Genomic DNA, 18,637 nt, shown 5'->3' on the forward strand with positions numbered 1-18,637 from the left:
CAACTCTGCTGAAATAAAACATGTTGTATGTTAACACTCAATTTAAAAAGGCACTATTTTACTTATCTGCTGTTGATTATCAAAAAATAAAGCAATGGTGGAACTTGTTACGTTACTTGCAACGAACTCTGGATCTGTTTAAACTGTGATACGACACAAAGAAATGACTGGTAGAGCTGAGGATCTTCCCTCCTTCACTTCCCTCAGGAAGCTTAAAAAACTATTTCTGTCTGATTATCAGAGACCTCATGCAGGAAATGCTTCCTCGGCTGGGTGGAAAACCACGCTTGGCGCTGGGATGAAACAGAAACCATGCAGAGACAAAAAGACAGAGGGTTAATTAAGATGAATGACATCAGAATGTTTTGGCCACAAGTTGCATCTTGTAGTTGGTGCAACTGTTCATATCTCAGCTTTATGCCTATCCATCCATCCATCCACCCGTCCGCTCGCCCATCCGTCCATCTTCTGCCGCTTATCCGGGGTCGGGTCGCGGGGGCAGCAGCCTAAGCAGGGAAGCCCAGACTTCCCTCTCCCCAGCCACATTTGCCAACTCTGCGGGGGGGATCCCGAGGCGTTCCCAGGCCAGCCGAGAGATATAATCCCTCCAGCGTGTCCTGGGTCTTCCCCGGGGTCTCCTCCCAGAGGGACGTGCCTGGAACACCTCACCAGGGAGGTCCAGGAGGCATCCTGACCAGATGCCCGAGCCACCTCAACTGGTTCCTCTCGATGCGGAGGAGCAGCGGCTCTACTCTGATCTCCTCCCGGATGACTGAGCTCCTCACCCTATCTCTAAGGGAGAGCCCGGCCACCCTGCGGAGGAAACTCATTTCAGCCGCCTGTATACGAGATCTCGTTCTTTCAGTCACGACCCACAGCTCATGACCATAGGTGAAGGTGGGAACGTAGATCGACTGGTAAATGGAGAGCTTCGCCTTCTGGCTCAGCTCCTTCTTCACCACGACAGACCGGTGCAGAGTCCGCATTACTGCAGACGCCGCACCGATCCGTCTGTCGATCTCGCGCTCCATCCTTCCCTCACTCGTGAACAAGACCCCAACATATTTAAACTCCTCCACTTGAGGCAGGACCTGACTCCCGACCCGGAGAGGGCAATCCACCCTATTCCGGCTGAGGACCATGGTCTTTATGTCCTTGTGGTATATGAGTCTTTCGGGCAACACATTTGCAATCGGACTCATTCAGATTCCTTCTTTCCTGTGTGTAACATCATTTATTAAAGATATACATAAATTATCATAGTGTGAATAAAGGAAGTTCCAACACATTTAGACACTCAATGAAGGAAACGGATCAGACCAGCTGTTGTTCCTTTCACCACTGTCTGAAGACTACCATTATAGCAGTACTGTCATCATATTGTCCTCTAATAATCTTTATTCCTGCAGACTGCTGTGATCACAAGAACAGTTCAACTATGTTTGAATCATTGTGCACTAAACACTCGTGTGGAGAACATGTGTATGTTGAATTCAGATTGTTCTGTTGTGAGTTCGGAGTGGGGTTCAGGATCCAAACGCAGACGTGCTCAAGATTCAATAAGAGTTTTGTTTCCTTTTCCCCCCCAGGCAGATTAGCAGGCATGCGGGCAGACAGATAGGACTCTCTGGGTGAAAAAAAAAATGGATAAACCAGGTTAAATCAGGCAGGGGAAATTTGGCAAAAATGCTGAGAATGGCCGAGAGCTGTACCACTGGTGAACAACAATCAGACAATGACTGGAAGACTGAGCTGGTCTGCTGTAGTGCTGCTGCTGATTATTAGATGAGAACCAGGTGCTGATCTTGTTGCTGGGGAAACAGGCAACCACTGCAGCACATGCCAGAGCAGGAACCACAACAGTTCCTGACAGACAAACAAATGAAGAGTTAGCATACTTATAATCTGTCTTCCTCCACGTATGCAGAGCCGACTGGAACTAACCTGTCTGGATCCAGGAGGAAGGGTAATCCAGTCTTCTGTTACCTAGGGATCCAGTCTGATGTGAACTGGTGGACATGATCATGATTCACCACACGATTCCACAGAGAAAAACTTGCCCCTGAAGCTCTGATTCTGGTCCTGTGATGGACTGGCGAGGTGTCCAGGGTGTACCCTGCCTTTCGCCCAGGGACAGCTGGGATAGGCTCCAGCGAGTTGGATAAGCGGATAGAGGAAAATGAATGAGTGAGTGAGCTCTGATTCTGGTCACATCATGTTTACCTGTTATTGTTTGGATCTGTAGCGTTTTGCCTGCTAGCTCTCCTGCATGAGGCTGATTATGAGATGCACCTGGTCCAGATTGCCTCCACCAGTAAGACTATCTGGTCTTCATGCAGCCTACTAACAAGATGTCTTGTATGACCATCCGTCCTGCAGAACTTTTGGATCATGGCTTTTTCTGTGATTCTCTTCTGTTTTTTGGTCTTTGCCTGGGATCCAACCTCCAGACCTGGAGGTGCTGCACTCCTGCAGGGGTTTGGAGTTTCCCTGCTGCAACACGACTGACACAAATCAAAGGTTAATTAACAGACGAGTGCAGACCATCTGGAGGACATGTACCACTGTGCCCTGCCAGCAGACATCTGCCTGAACTGTTTCCTCTCTTATTCCGTCATCATTCTGGTTTCTGCGACGTTCTGCCATCCTCCCTTTCCTTTAACAGTTACAGTCTCAGTTAGGGACATCCATCTTGTCCAGCTCATCCTCTTGTCTTCATCCCAGCTTTCCTGTTGATCTTTGCAGGTTTGGTTGAAGTAGACACTTTAATATCTTTAGATTTATTCACTAGGTTGACGCTGTTAAATTAATCTGTTAGAATTTACAGAAACTTTTCAGCTTCCTCTTGTAAATTTACTGCAAACTGCTTCCGAGACTTGTTGAAGGAAACTGGATTTTCTCTTGTCGAGGTACCTTCAGGGATGACCCAGGGCTTTCCATCCTATCGTGGTCAATCACCATGGTAACTAATGCTGAACAGCTAAGCTCTGTAGCAGGCTATGTTCTGGATAAAAGAGCTCCTCCTGACCAATCAGTTCTCCTGGGAAACTAGCCCTTTTTGGAAGATCCTGTTGGTGGACGGACTGGGAGAGAAGTAGTTCGATGATCATGCGTGTTCAGGGATGGATGCAAACCTTCTGATCTTCGTTACGTTCTCTAAGAAGACTACAGATTTATATTGGCTGGACGGCCACGTTTGTCAGCTGACGGAGCCAGATGCTGAAGCTGCAGTGCATCACTGCGGGCTACAAACAACATCACATGAACGACTTCTGATTTCAGAAGTCATTTCAGAAGAAACGAAGCCTTGTCACGACCACTTCGCACAATGGTTTTTACTTGTTGTTGACTTGTTCCAAGTCTGTGTAGCCGTGGCTCGAATAACATCAGGCCCATGGGGGGAGCCTTATCTTCAGGCGTGCGCCACGCCTTCACAAGTCTTGTGCACGTGCATTAATATTAGTGCACATATGGTTCCTGTAAACACATCCCACACAAACAGAGACAGAAAGTTATTTTAACAACCTCAAAAAGAGGCATAAGTTGTTGTACAGTCGTCACAGCGAACAATGCATCTGTCCACGGTGCAGCATGGAGAAGAAGACTAAAATAACTCAACGAGCACGCGACGAGTTAATGCTGTTCTCTTCAAGATATACAAGGAACCTTATTGGAAAGTTGACATGGATTTCCTGCTTTTTCTGGCTCCCCCTGTGTTAGAGGAGCTCCTCGCCTCCCCATCATGCAAACCCTGCCGGCTCCACCAGAAATAATGAGGTTAGTCATAACGTAAACACACAGCAGAAGCGAGGAACACACAACTAATGTCGTTGCAGTGAGGAGCTAAAACCCCAACACAGAACTGACTGAGGGGGGGATCCGGAGCCTCCTGGATGGACAGCAGGAAGACATGATGTCTGGGCTGGATCAGAGGGATCTACTTTGTCCCAGGAGTTAATATTGTATATTCTCATCAATAACTTGTTAACAGAATCAGCGATTTACTTCCAGCATTCCTGGCAGTTGCTGTGGCAACAGTCTTGCTTCTGGTCTGGAAGATGTGTTAAATTCTTCATGTTTCTGCGGACTGATGTCTGTTCTTCCACGCAGCAGCGCTGCAGGGGTTGTCCCGGTCAGCTTGGCCACGTTTCCACCCTGGATCTCTGGTCAGGAGGGAAAACTCGGGCTTGAATGCCCGAGTTGATGACCATTTTACCGCAGATCCGGATGTCTGGGTGCCAGGTACAGTACAGGCTTCTGGACTCTGCTCAGTTTATCTGGTATCATTTAAATTCCTTATTTTCTCATTTTGTTTATTCATTTTGTCGAATTTGTCTAAATCACTTCATCTGTTTGCTTCTAATTATCTTTTTTTTTTTATATGAATTTGATATGTAATTGTATCTTTTTTTCATCCCAGTCTTTCTGTTGTTCATTTTGTGCTTCATTATTAGTTTTAATAGCAAATTGAGGTTAAGAGGTTGCAGCTTGCTGCTGCCGGTGAGACTCCACTGTTGTGGGAGAAGAGGAAACATGGATCTTTTCTTTTTTTGGTAATTAGATTTTTTTTATTTATTTATTTCTTAACAACCTGAATAGTTTATTATTAAACTGTACATTTAGTTTCTATTTCCATTCCTTACTGAAGTGGTGAATTTCAACACTGAACAATCAATGCCAGTATGGAGGGAAACATACCATAAAAGAAAGCATGATGTAGAGGGGACACTCTCAGCTCTGTCAGAATATGAACGTTTTTCTGTGTTTCTCTTTGGTAAAGTGATTTTTTAACTTCCATTCCAGTTTCCAGACGTTTGCTGAAAGAAGCTCTGCCAATAAAAACTCCTCTAATCTTTAAAATCTGGTGCAGATGGCTGATGAAGGTGTCCTGTCTGCCCGGCTGGAATGCTGTGAAATGTGGCCAATACTACAGTAAAATACAGATTTTCTAGATTTGAACCAGTTCCAACATGTGAGCAGTGTCGCCCTCTGCTGGTGAGGGCTGCACATGACCCGTCCTGCATCAGCCAGGTGGGTCTGGTTTAAACTTTTCCTCTGAGTGTCAGCTGTCACTGTGAATCATCAGGAAGTTGTCCTTCAGCTGACTGGAGGAAAACCAGTTTCTGTCTGACATCTTCCTGCAACAGGAGGAGCCAGGAGAAGCAGCCGTTAACTTTTACTGTCGCTTCGTCTCTTTCTCTGTTGGCTCTTCATGCACAACCTTCATATTGGTGCAAATGGTGTTTGACAAACATTGCTCTCTGAATGAAGACTGAAACTGATCTCAGGGTCCAGTTCTGAGTGCTGCTGAAGTCTGATCACACATAAAGCTGAAAAAATCCCAGACCACCATGAACTCCTAGAGAAAGATCTCACAACCAGATCCCCTCAGATTCAGGCGTTTCATAGAAACCGTCTGTTTTTCATCCACATGATTCAGCTGTGTGTGTAGAAAGCTGGGGGGACTTCAGGCCGCGATGCAGGGCTCTCTTCTCCTGCATGTGGATGGAGGAGTCCCGCTGGGAGCGCGGAAGTCACCAGAACTGTGAAACACTTTGAGACTTTTAGGAAAAGAAACAACATGTTGGAGCAGCTACAGTGTTTCCCGTCTGCATCACGCCAGCCTGACACACTAAGTGATGTTTTAATATTTTATTGGCTTGATGCAGGTTCTTGAGCTTTATGTTATTTCAGTTGAAGTAAGCTGATTAATGTTGCTGTACTAAAATGTGATCGAATTATTTCTATTCCCATCTTCAAAGACTTATTGTTGTATTTCTACTGGATCTACTCATTATGCTGTGTGATCATTTCACAAGCATTTGATTGGTATAAATGATGTCTGTGAGTTGTATCCACATTTCATAATAAACATATTAATGCTGTCCTTTCCTGGAAGGGGATGAGAAAGAATCATGAACTACCTCTAAACTACCATCTTCACCTTAAACAATCATAACTTCTTTCAATCCTGAAAAAATATTAAAACAAAAGCAATTATACATGAGGAGGTTATCAATATATTTAATTTATTTTACTGGAGTATTACTGTGTTTTATACTTCTATTTTCCCTTCTTGTTGGGATTTGATGATTTTTTCCTCCTGCCAACCAGGATACAGATAAGAGACAGCAGCACTGATGAGGCCTGTGTATGACCAGATAACGGCCTTTTCCTCGTCGGGATGAGGATTCTGCAGGACGTGCAGCCGGAGGAAGTCACAAACACAACATGCTGGAAAAACATTCAACAACACAAAACCAAACATCACTTTCAGACCTTAACCGCTGAAAGTGAGATACACAATGTCGCCTGTGCAGTTACACACTGCACAGGCGACATTTTAATCATCTTTCATTATTCCAGTTTTATTTGCATTATGCTGGTTAATAAACACAAGTACAAGAAAGATGGTGGTTTATAGAAAACACTGCGAACGTCCATCTGTGTTCAAAGAGCAGGTAGAGGCTCGAACAGAACCATCATACAAGACGAAATACAGGAATACACATAAACCCACGAAATAAACATGGAGCAGTGCAAGATCTAAAAACCATGACGTTACACAATCCATCATCCATCCATCCATCATCCATCCATCCATCCACCATCCATCCATCATCCATCCATCCATCATCCATCCATCCATCCACCATCCATCATCCATCCATCCATCATCCATCCATCCATCCACCATCCATCCATCATCCATCCATCCATCATCCATCCATCCATCATCCATCCATCCATCCACCATCCATCCATCATCCATCCATCCATCCACCATCCATCCATCCACCATCCATCCATCATCCATCCATCCATCATCCATCATCCATCCATCCATCCACCATCCATCCATCCACCATCCATCCATCCACCATCCATCCATCATCCATCCATCCATCCACCATCCATCCATCATCCATCCATCCATCATCCATCCATCCATCATCCATCATCCATCCATCCATCATCCATCCATCCATCCACCATCCATCCATCATCCATCCATCCATCATCCATCCATCCATCATCCATCCATCCATCCATCCATCATCCATCCATCCATCCACCATCCATCCATCCATCCATCCATCCATCCATCATCCATCCATCCATCATCCATCCATCCATCCACCATCCATCCATCATCCATCCATCCATCATCCATCCATCCATCCACCATCCATCCATCATCCATCCATCCATCCATCCATCATCCATCCATCATCCATCCATCCATCATCCATCCATCCATCATCCATCATCCATCCATCCATCATCCATCATCCATCCATCCATCATCCATCCATCCATCCACCATCCATCCATCATCCATCCATCCATCATCCATCATCCATCCATCCATCCATCCATCATCCATCCATCCATCCACCATCCATCCATCATCCATCCATCCATCATCCATCCATCCATCATCCATCCATCCATCATCCATCATCCATCATCCATCCATCCATCATCCATCATCCATCCATCCATCATCCATCCATCCATCCATCATCCATCATCCATCCATCCATCATCCATCCATCCATCCATCATCCATCCATCCATCCATCCATCCATCCATCATCCATCCATCCATCCATCCATCATCCATCCATCCATCATCCATCCATCCATCATCCATCCATCCTTCCATCCATCATCCATCCATCCATCCATCCATCATCCATCCATCCATCCACCATCCATCCATCCATCATCCATCCATCCATCCATCATCCATCATCCATCCATCCATCCATCCATCATCCATCCAGCCATCATCAATCATCCATCCATCCATCATTCATCCATCCATTCATCCATCATCCATCCATCCATCATCCACCCATCCATCTTCCATCCATCATCCATCCATCATTCATCCATCCATCCATCATCCATCCATCTATCCATCATCCATCCATCATCCATCCATCATTCATCCATCTATCCATCTTCCATCATCCATTCATCATCCATCATCCATCCTTCATCCATCCATCCATCCATCCATCCATCATCCGTCATCCATCCATCATCCATCCATCATTCATCCATCTATCCATCTTCCATCATCCATTCATCATCCATCCATCCATCTCCGTCCATCCATCCATCCATCATCCACCCATCATTCATCCATCTATCCATCTTCCATCCATCCATTCATCATCCATCATCCATCCTTCATCCATCCATCCATCCATCCATCCATCATCCGTCATCCATCCATCATCCATCCATCATTCATTCATCCATAATCCATCCATCATTCATTCTTCATCCATCCATCAATCATCCATCCATCATCCATCACCCATCCATCCATCATCCATCATCCACCCATCATCCATCCATCCATCATCCATCCATCCATCCATCCATCATCCATCCATCCATCCATCCATCCATCATCCATCCATCCATCCATCATCCATCCATCCATCCATCCATCATCCATCCATCCATCCATCATCCATCCATCCATCATCCATCCATCCATCATCCATCCATCCTTCCATCCATCATCCATCCATCCATCCATCATCCATCCATCCATCCATCCATCCATCCACCATCCGTCCATCCATCCATCCACCATCCATCCATCCATCATCCATCCATCCATCCATCATCCATCCATCCATCCATCATCCATCCATCATCCATCCATCCATCCATCATCCATCCATCCATCCATCCATCATCCATCCATCCATCATCCATCCATCCATCATCCATCCATCCTTCCATCCATCATCCATCCATCCATCCATCCATCCATCCATCCATCCACCAGCCGTCCATCCATCCATCCACCATCCATCCATCCATCATCCATCCATCCATCCATCATCCATCCAGCCATCATCAATCATCCATCCATCCATCATTCATCCATCCATTCATCCATCATCCATCCATCCATCATCCACCCATCCATCTTCCATCCATCATCCATCCATCATTCATCCATCCATCCATCATCCATCCATCATTCATCCATCTATCCATCATCCATCCATCATTCATCCATCTATCCATCATCCATCATCCATCCATCCATCTCCGTCCATCCATCCATCCATCATCCACCCATCATTCATCCATCTATCCATCTTCCATCCATCCATTCATCATCCATCATCCATCCTTCATCCATCCATCCATCCATCCCTCATCCATCCATCATCATCCATCCATCATTCATTCATCCATAATCCATCCATCCATCAATCATCCATCCATCATCCATCACCCATCCATCCATCATCCATCATCCACCCACCATCCATCAATCCATCATCCATCTATCCATCCATCATCATCCATCAATTCATCCATCCATCATCCACCCATCATCCATCAATCCATCATCCATCCATCATCCATCATCTTTCCATCATCCATCCATCCATCCATCAATCCATCATCCATCCATCATCATCCATCAATTCATCCATCCATCCATCCATCTGTCCATCCACCAAAAACCTTAGTTCTGGTTCTGGGTCAGACCAGTTTGAAAACAGCATAATCACCCAATACAAGGAAAACTTAACTTTTCCCGACTTTTCTGTTTTATTGCAGAAAGTACATTGTCAAGATGTTTACATTTACTCAACTATCCTTTCAGAATGATTAATCATCAATAAACTCTATTTCAACCTCATTTTCCTTGTTTTAATTCATATAATTTTATTGTATTATTAATTTTCTTATTTTATTTGCATTCATCATTCAAACGGCATTGACCGATTAATAGTCGCGGGGAGCTGGAGCCTATCCCAGCAGCCTTAGGGCAAGAGGTGGGGTACACCCTGGACAGGTCGCCAGTCCAGTTATTTTATTTTATTGACAGATTTATAATATAGCCGAGAAGAAATCTATTAAATAAAATGTTTGTTTTCAAATTAAAACATTTATGAAATTAAGTTCCTAAATATGTAAACCTCTTATACATTAAATATATTTTCTACTATACACATTAATTTTCATATTATCTAAAGATGACTAATTTATTTGAATAGTTTTTATTTAATTAAAATTAAGCTTATTTACTTGTTTCTGCGTGCATTACAGTTTCCAGATGACAATACATCTGCAAGATCACAAAAAATTCATCACAGGTATTTAAAATCCAGTATTTCACATCATGATCAGTGACTTTTTACCATCTACAAGTCATTTTAAACGTACATACGTGTACATTTCCACATGTGTATAGTAATCGTGACCACCTGAACTGACTCACCTCGTCATACAAACTGAAGTCACATTCAAGTGAAATTATTGGGAATACTGATAGAAGTATATAATAAACAATCATTGTTATGTTTTTTACCAGCGTTTCCATTAAAGATAAGGAAATAAATGAAAAGACAAAAAGCAGCACCTCCAGGTGAAGCAGCGCGCGCAGGTAAGATGCTGACAGGAGACGTAAAGGTGACGTCCAGGTAAGATGCTGACAGGAGACGTAAAGGTGACGTCCAGGTAAGATGCTGACAGGAGACGTAAAGGTGACGTGCAGGTAAGATGCTGAAAGGAGACGTAAAGGTGACGTGCAGGGCCTGCAGCGCGTAGCTTAGCCGGGAGGCGTCCTTAGCAGCAGCTTACTCATATTATTCACACAAACAGCGGTTAGTTCTTCACTAACAGGACAACTGAGGCTTTTGTTTTACCTCATATCAGGACCACTAAAAGAAAGTTTTACATCCATTCTTCTGCAGAAAGAGCACACGGATCCTGTCCTGCTCTCCTCTTTGACGTTGTATGCAACCGGTTGAAATGCGCATGCGCGTGCGGCGGTTCGCGGTTGCGCCAACTGGCGGAGGATGCTGCTAGCAGCCAGTAGATGCAGCTTTTCCACAACAATAACATCAGATACTTCTGCATCTCTACACCTCAGATTGCAGGAATAACCCTTCTCAGTCCGCTGATAAGCCGTGCTTTGGACCGCAACACGCTGAATCTCCTCGTTTTGGTTCCATCTCCTGCTGATAATGGGAGCGGACGGGTTTGCAGATTTTCCAGGCTCCTTTCTGCAGGACCACAAACCAGATCCTCGGCTGGCCAGCTAGGCCGCGCATGGGTTTAGTAACGCAGAGCAACGATCCAGAGCTGATAGAACACTAAATATCTTATGGAATGACGTTTTGACAAGCCAGCGTCCGGATTGCAAGGTTTCGTTTAATTTTTGTTGTCTTTTTGGGGCAACATCACCAGCTAGCGAGCCTGCTAGCTCCACAACCTTGACTGGTTGACGTCTCGTTAGCCTCTTTAGCCGGCTAACGGTAGCTAGCAGGCTAACGGTAGTTAGCAGGCTAGCGGCTGCTAACGGTCGCTAGCAACGGCTGGTTAGCTTCTTTAGCCGGCTAACGGTAGCTTCTTTAGCCGGCTAGCGGCGGCTGGCCAGCCATCCGCTGGCCCGCTCAGCGGAAATATTCCATTTCTGCAGGATTTATTGTCGCTGCTCTGTACACCAAGAGCTTTGTACCAAGAAATCAGTTTGCAGCGTCTGTTCCTGGATGAATGTGGGACAAAATGGAGACCCCGACGATTGTGTACGACCTGGATACCTCTGGGGGCTTAATGGAGGTAGGTTTTTCTGCTGGAGGCCTCGCTTGGATTATTACCATTTATTGTTCATGACTTTTATTTTCCGTTTTCCGAAACGCAGTTTTTATCACCGTTATGGTGTTTTATTAAGAACTGTGTTGGTAAAATAAGTTGGTGTTGATTGTGGAGGCCCTGAAGCTGCTCCGAGGCTTAGCCGGGGTCGGCTGCATGCATCCCCGCAGCAGGGTACACGTCCAGCCGGGGTCGGCTGCATGCATCCCCGCAGCAGGGTACATGTCCAGCCGGGGGTCTTTCTCACCGGTTCGCTGGTTTTCACAGCAAATCCAAACACTACTCGCACCCCCGAAGTCTGAGGATGTGGAGAAGAGGAGTCGGAAGTTGGTGAGAGACGTACGGAGGAGCGGCAGGGCCACCAACCACGACACCTGCGACAGCTGCCGGGAGGGGGGCGATCTGCTGTGCTGCGACCACTGCCCGGCAGCCTTCCACCTCCAGTGCTGGTAAGAGACGGGAACCATGCTGGCTCCTGCGGCTGCATGAGAGGCAGGACCCGCTGTTCATGTCATCAGCTTTTATCATACAGGATGATAAATTACATTCGGTTGAGCTTTTTAATGGTTAACTTTGACCAGTCGGGACTGTTTATTGGGTTGTAAGCTGCTTTCTGGTGTCTAAATAACCAGAGGAGGGCGGCAGAGAACACCGTGGTGTTTTATGTTTCCTCTGGAAGGGTGAATATTTAATAAAGCAGATTTATACCGAGACAAAGCTGCATTAAAACACACCGGAGGCTCGGCGGTAATATGCTGTGGGGTTGAGCCGTGTAGATCCGGGGCTTGTGTTGCGGTGGATGGATGGATCCGGGGCTTGTGTTGCGGTGGATGGATGGATCCGGGGCTTGTGTTGCGGTGGATGGATGGATCCGGGGCTTGTGTTGCGGTGGATGGATGGTTCCTTCTGCTTGCTTAGCGGATAATGTGCCGTTAGATCTGCGGGTCAAACCCAGGCTGTTGCCCTCTGTTCCTCAGCTTAAGACTGGCATGCGTTAATATAACATGCATGTAGTTTCCGTGTATTGAAACGGAGGTGCTGTGTGGTGAAGCGGACTGCAGTCCTCATCTCCTGCCGTAGCCGCTAAAAATGGAGTCTGTGTTTACAATATGGCGACCTCCCTGCTCTCTTTCCTCCTCCAGCGCCATCTTACCAACCTTTCCTACCAGCTCTGGCAGCAGATTTTTTCCCAGTAAGACAGCAGATTGTTTCCCAGTAAAACTCAGCGTGTCTTTTTCTGAAACTGCGTACTTGTTAGTGACACAAACGGGCTCTAAATGTAGGATTTGAGGCCGTTTTCCTCCAACATCTGCTGCAGGATTCATTAAAGTTGTTGAGTTCACTGTCACCTGGAAACCACCAAACAAACCAGTTTGTCCTTATAAGGCCAGACTGGTGCAGGCCCTGCTTATGATCAGGCTTCCACCAGCATTGTCTGCAGACCTGCTTGGATTGTTGGTAGCAGTATGATGAATAGCAGGCTGCTGCTTCACGTGGATAAACAGTATTATCTACTGCCATACAGCAAGATGAATAAAAACCTTAAACCTTAGACTTTCCTTTAAAACAGTTCCATCATTTAAATAAGCAGATGAAATATTATTTGTATAAACGTATCATTTTTCATTTATGATTGATACATTATAAAGTGAGTTAGAGTGAGATGGAGTGAAAATCATATTGCATATTGACACAACTTTTCACATCTTGTACACGTGTTAAAGTTCAGCGTTTGGTCCACCAGAGGGAGTCAGAGGGAAACCTTTAATGAGTGTCCTCAGGTCCCCCCAGTCACTGGCTCTGAAACAAAAAGTCCCTTTTAGCTGATAAATCTCAGCATCTTGACTGAATCTGTTTTTTGTCACCATAGTAACCCCCCTCTGAGTGAAGAAATGCTTCCTCCAGGAGAATGGATGTGTCATCGCTGCAATGTAAGGAAAAAGGTGAGTGACACAGAGCTTTTGCCTTCATGGTCGCTGTCCAGGAAAGACCTGGACCAAGAATTCCTTCATATTATAAGTCTCCCTGCTAAACTTTAAACTACGGACATAAATAATGTTCAAACCATGTTTTACAATCCAGACCCAACATGTAGTGTTTATTCAGAGACTCTAGATGGTAAATCCACCATTATTTATCACATCTTCATCACCATCACTACCATGTTGCTAAGAGACCTCTATTTTCACCTGGACATGATGATGAAGACACTTCCTGTCAGACTTTCCACCAATCAGAGAGCTTAAACTGACGGTAACATCCAATCAGGAGCAGCCAAAGATCAACAAGTGATGAGAAAAGCAGGAAAATAATGATCCTCTATGGCTGGAATAAAGCCAAGAAGATGTTTGGGATGCAGCTGAGGTGGAGGTGCAGCAGTGAGGATAGCAGGTAGATAGTAGCAGGAAGACGTGTGGAAACATGGAAACTGTGTGTGTGTGTGTGTGTGTGTGTTTTCAGACGTGAGAGAATGATGTACAGATAAGAAAAGACTTGGTCACTGCTGATCTATGTGTGTTATTTCTACAAACTTCTGGTTGCACTTTATGCTGCTTTATCAGTTCATGCGTTCATTTTACATCATTTTAGCCCCAGAATCTGACAGCTGAGGCGTCCTGAAAGTACAGTGTCTGCATTTTGACCTGGATTACACAGTAACACAAGCAGTAACACGCAGATGTTGCGTAACTCTTTCTGTATGGATGTGTTGACATGGCACACACACAATCCCTCATGGAGAATGTGATATTAACGGTCTTTGGGGTTTGATACGCGATTAGTTGTGAATCTAAACACGACATTTGTGTTCTGGTTTCATAAGTTTGTGTTTTCCTCTTCATGTCTTGTGTTTCAGCGTTGCAGTGATGTTGGGCTTTATTCTGTGTGTGACAACGATCATTTTATCTGCTTTGTGTTTGTCAGAAGCGGGATCAGAGATCTGAGCAGACTAATGGTCTTCTGGAGAAGTCCTCGTCCAAATGCTCCACGTCTCCTCCGGTGGAGCTGGAACTCAACACTGGCCCGCTGCGCCTCGATGGGCTGCCTCCAGGGGCCGGTGCGGCAGGTCCCGGGCTACGAGTGGCCCAGGTTCGTCTTTTAGACCGCAGGACCAGCAGCCGGCCTGGGACTCCCACATCCAACACCTCGTCCACCCCTACCCCTTCAGAGGAGCAGAACGATGGAGAAGAGGAGACAGCAGAGCCTGAGGAAGATGTCCAAGGAGCAGAGCTAGAGGGTGCTATACAGTCAGCTCCAGCTCCTCGCCTCCTCAAGAGGCCCTTTCAGCTCCTCATAGCAGCAGCCATGGAGAGAAACCCCACACAGTTCCAGCTGCCCACCGAGCTCACCTGCACCACGGCACTGCCAGGTGAGTTCCTCCCAGCCACTGGCGTACTGCAGTCCTCGATTCATCTGGCCTTCATGCACAGAACCTCCAACAGGTCAACAAACCCAAGCAGACCTCAGAGTCCAGCCTGGTTTCAGAAGAAGTCCTGGAAGATGTTAGATGTTAGCCATCATGTTCGCCTGACTTAACGTCCCCACGTTGGTGGGGTTAGAGAAAGGTCGTTGCAGCACGCAGACAGGAATTTTAGTGACCTGGAGACGTTTGCACACGTAGACTGAGACAGTATTCCACAGGAGCAGGAATTAGATCCTGGTTTCAAATTTAATGTTTATTTGTAAAGCCAAAATAGAATATGGTGAAAATATATAAAAAGTGTTTCTATTGAAACCTGTCAATGTCTTGGTTTATTTACCTAGCTGGTTCTGGTTGTATCTGGTTATGTTCATAGGCTGGTTCTGGTTGTATCTGGTTATGTTCATATGCTGGTTCTGGTTGTATCTGGTTATGTTCATATGCTGGTTCTGGTTGTATCTGGTTATGTTCATATGCTGGTTCTGGTTGTATCTGGTTATGTTCATATGCTGGTTCTGGTTGTATCTGGTTATGTTCATATGCTGGTTCTGGTTGTATCTGGTTATGTTCATATGCTGGTTCTGGTTGTATCTGGTTATGTTCATATGCTGGTTCTGGTTGTATCTGGTTATGTTCAGATGCTGGTTCTGGTTGTATCTGGTTATGTTCAGATGGTGGTTCTGGTTGTATCTGGTTATGTTCAGATGGTGGTTCTGGTTGTATCTGGTTATGTTCATATGCTGGTTCTGGTTGTATCTGGTTATGTTCATATGCTGGTTCTGGTTGTATCTGGTTATGTTCATATGCTGGTTCTGGTTGTATCTGGTTATGTTCTTATGCTGGTTCTGGTTGTATCTGGTTATGTTCTTATGCTGGTTCTGGTTATGTTCTTATGCTGGTTCTGGTTGTATCTGGTTATGTTCAGATGCTGGTTCTGGTTGTATCTGGTTATGTTCATATGCTGGTTCTGGTTGTATCTGGTTATGTTCATATGCTGGTTCTGGTTGTATCTGGTTATGTTCATATGCTGGTTCTGGTTGTATCTGGTTATGTTCATATGCTGGTTCTGGTTGTATCTGGTTATGTTCATATGCTGGTTCTGGTTGTATCTGGTTATGTTCATTTACTGATTCTGGTTGTATCTGGTTATGTTCATATGCTGGTTCTGGTTATGTTCATTTACTGGTTCTGGTTGTATCTGGTTATGTTCATTTACTGGTTCTGGTTGTATCTGGTTATGTTCATATGCTGGTTCTGGTTATGTTCATTTACTGGTTCTGGTTGTATCTGGTTATGTTCATTTACTGGTTCTGGTTGTATCTGGTTATGTTCATATGCTAGTTCTGGTTGTATCTGGTTATGTTCATATGCTGGTTCTGGTTGTATCTGGTTATGTTCATATGCTGGTTCTGGTTGTATCTGGTTATGTTCATTTGCTGGTTCTGGTTGTATCTGGTTATGTTCATAGGCTGGTTCTGGTTGTATCTGGTTATGTTCATAGGCTGGTTCTGGTTATATCTGGTTATGTTCATATGCTGGTTCTGGTTGTATCTGGTTATGTTCATATGCTGGTTCTGGTTGTATCTGGTTATGTTCATTTGCTGGTTCTGGTTGTATCTGGTTATGTTCAGATGCTGGTTCTGGTTGTATCTGGTTATGTTCTTATGCTGGTTCTGGTTGTATCTGGTTATGTTCATATGCTGGTTCTGGTTGTATCTGGTTATGTTCATATGCTGGTTCTGGTTGTATCTGGTTATGTTCATATGCTGGTTCTGGTTGTATCTGGTTATGTTCATATGCTGGTTCTGGTTGTATCTGGTTATGTTCAGATGCTGGTTCTGGTTGTATCTGGTTATGTTCAGATGCTGGTTCTGGTTGTATCTGGTTATGTTCAGATGCTGGTTCTGGTTGTATCTGGTTATGTTCTTATGCTGGTTCTGGTTGTATCTGGTTATGTTCATATGCTGGTTCTGGTTGTATCTGGTTATGTTCATATGCTGGTTCTGGTTGTATCTGGTTATGTTCATATGCTGGTTCTGGTTGTATCTGGTTATGTTCATATGCTGGTTCTGGTTATGTTCATTTACTGGTTCTGGTTGTATCTGGTTATGTTCATTTACTGGTTCTGGTTGTATCTGGTTATGTTCATATGCTGATTCTGGTTATGTTCATATGCTGATTCTGGTTATGTTCATATGCTGGTTCTGGTTATATCTGGTTATGTTCATTTGCTGGTTCTGGTTGTATCTGGTTATGTTCATAGGCTGGTTCTGGTTGTATCTGGTTATGTTCATAGGCTGGTTCTGGTTGTATCTGGTTATGTTCAGATGCTGGTTCTGGTTGTATCTGGTTATGTTCATATGCTGGTTCTGGTTGTATCTGGTTATGTTCATATGCTGGTTCTGGTTGTATCTGGTTATGTTCAGATGCTGGTTCTGGTTGTATCTGGTTATGTTCAGATGCTGGTTCTGGTTGTATCTGGTTATGTTCAGATGCTGGTTCTGGTTGTATCTGGTTATGTTCATATGCTGGTTCTGGTTGTATCTGGTTATGTTCTTATGCTGGTTCCGGTTGTATCTGGTTATGTTCAGATGCTGGTTCTGGTTGTATCTGGTTATGTTCATATGCTGGTTCTGGTTGTATCTGGTTATGTTCATATGCTGGTTCTGGTTGTATCTGGTTATGTTCATATGCTGGTTCTGGTTGTATCTGGTTATGTTCATATGCTGGTTCTGGTTGTATCTGGTTATGTTCATATGCTGGTTCTGGTTATGTTCATTTACTGGTTCTGGTTGTATCTGGTCATGTTCATTTACTGGTTCTGGTTGTATCTGGTTATGTTCATATGCTGATTCTGGTTATGTTCATATGCTGGTTCTGGTTATATCTGGTTATGTTCATATGCTGGTTCTGGTTGTATCTGGTTATGTTCATTTGCTGGTTCTGGTTGTATCTGGTTATGTTCATAGGCTGGTTCTGGTTGTATCTGGTTATGTTCATAGGCTGGTTCTGGTTGTATCTGGTTATGTTCATATACTGGTTCTGGTTGTATCTGGTTATGTTCATATGCTGGTTCTGGTTGTATCTGGTTATGTTCAGATGCTGGTTCTGGTTGTATCTGGTTATGTTCAGATGCTGGTTCTGGTTGTATCTGGTTATGTTCAGATGCTGGTTCTGGTTGTATCTGGTTATGTTCAGATGCTGGTTCTGGTTGTATCTGGTTATGTTCAGATGCTGGTTCTGGTTGTATCTGGTTATGTTCAGATGCTGGTTCTGGTTGTATCTGGTTATGTTCAGATGCTGGTTCTGGTTGTATCTGGTTATGTTCAGATGCTGGTTCTGGTTGTATCTGGTTATGTTCAGATGCTGGTTCTGGTTGTATCTGGTTATGTTCATATGCTGGTTCTGGTTGTATCTGGTTATGTTCATATGCTAGTTCTGGTTGTATCTGGTTATGTTCATATGCTGGCAATGGTTATAACTAGCGGTGTAGTTAACACTCATTTTCTGAGTGTACAACTAACTGGATATTCCATATATCTTTTTTGAATAGGATAACTTCCTTATTTCACC

At 44.6% G+C, this 18,637-nt stretch overlaps 1 protein-coding gene across 1 annotated transcript in view; it reads left to right on the top strand.

Annotated features, from left to right (window-relative positions):
• Nucleotides 1-10,902: 10,902 nt before the first annotated feature.
• phf12b (PHD finger protein 12b) overlaps nucleotides 10,903-18,637 on the top strand; it is a 28,599-nt gene continuing 20,864 nt past the window's right edge. The window contains 4 exon segments of the mRNA XM_079246256.1: nucleotides 10,903-11,613; nucleotides 11,914-12,095; nucleotides 13,517-13,589; nucleotides 14,569-15,013. Coding sequence (XP_079102382.1) covers nucleotides 11,548-11,613; nucleotides 11,914-12,095; nucleotides 13,517-13,589; nucleotides 14,569-15,013 — 766 coding nt within the window. The 5' untranslated portion in view covers nucleotides 10,903-11,547.

Source organism: Telmatherina bonti, assembly GCF_933228915.1.
Source record: "Telmatherina bonti genome assembly, chromosome: 9".
Classification (NCBI taxonomy): Eukaryota; Metazoa; Chordata; class Actinopteri; order Atheriniformes; family Telmatherinidae; genus Telmatherina; species Telmatherina bonti.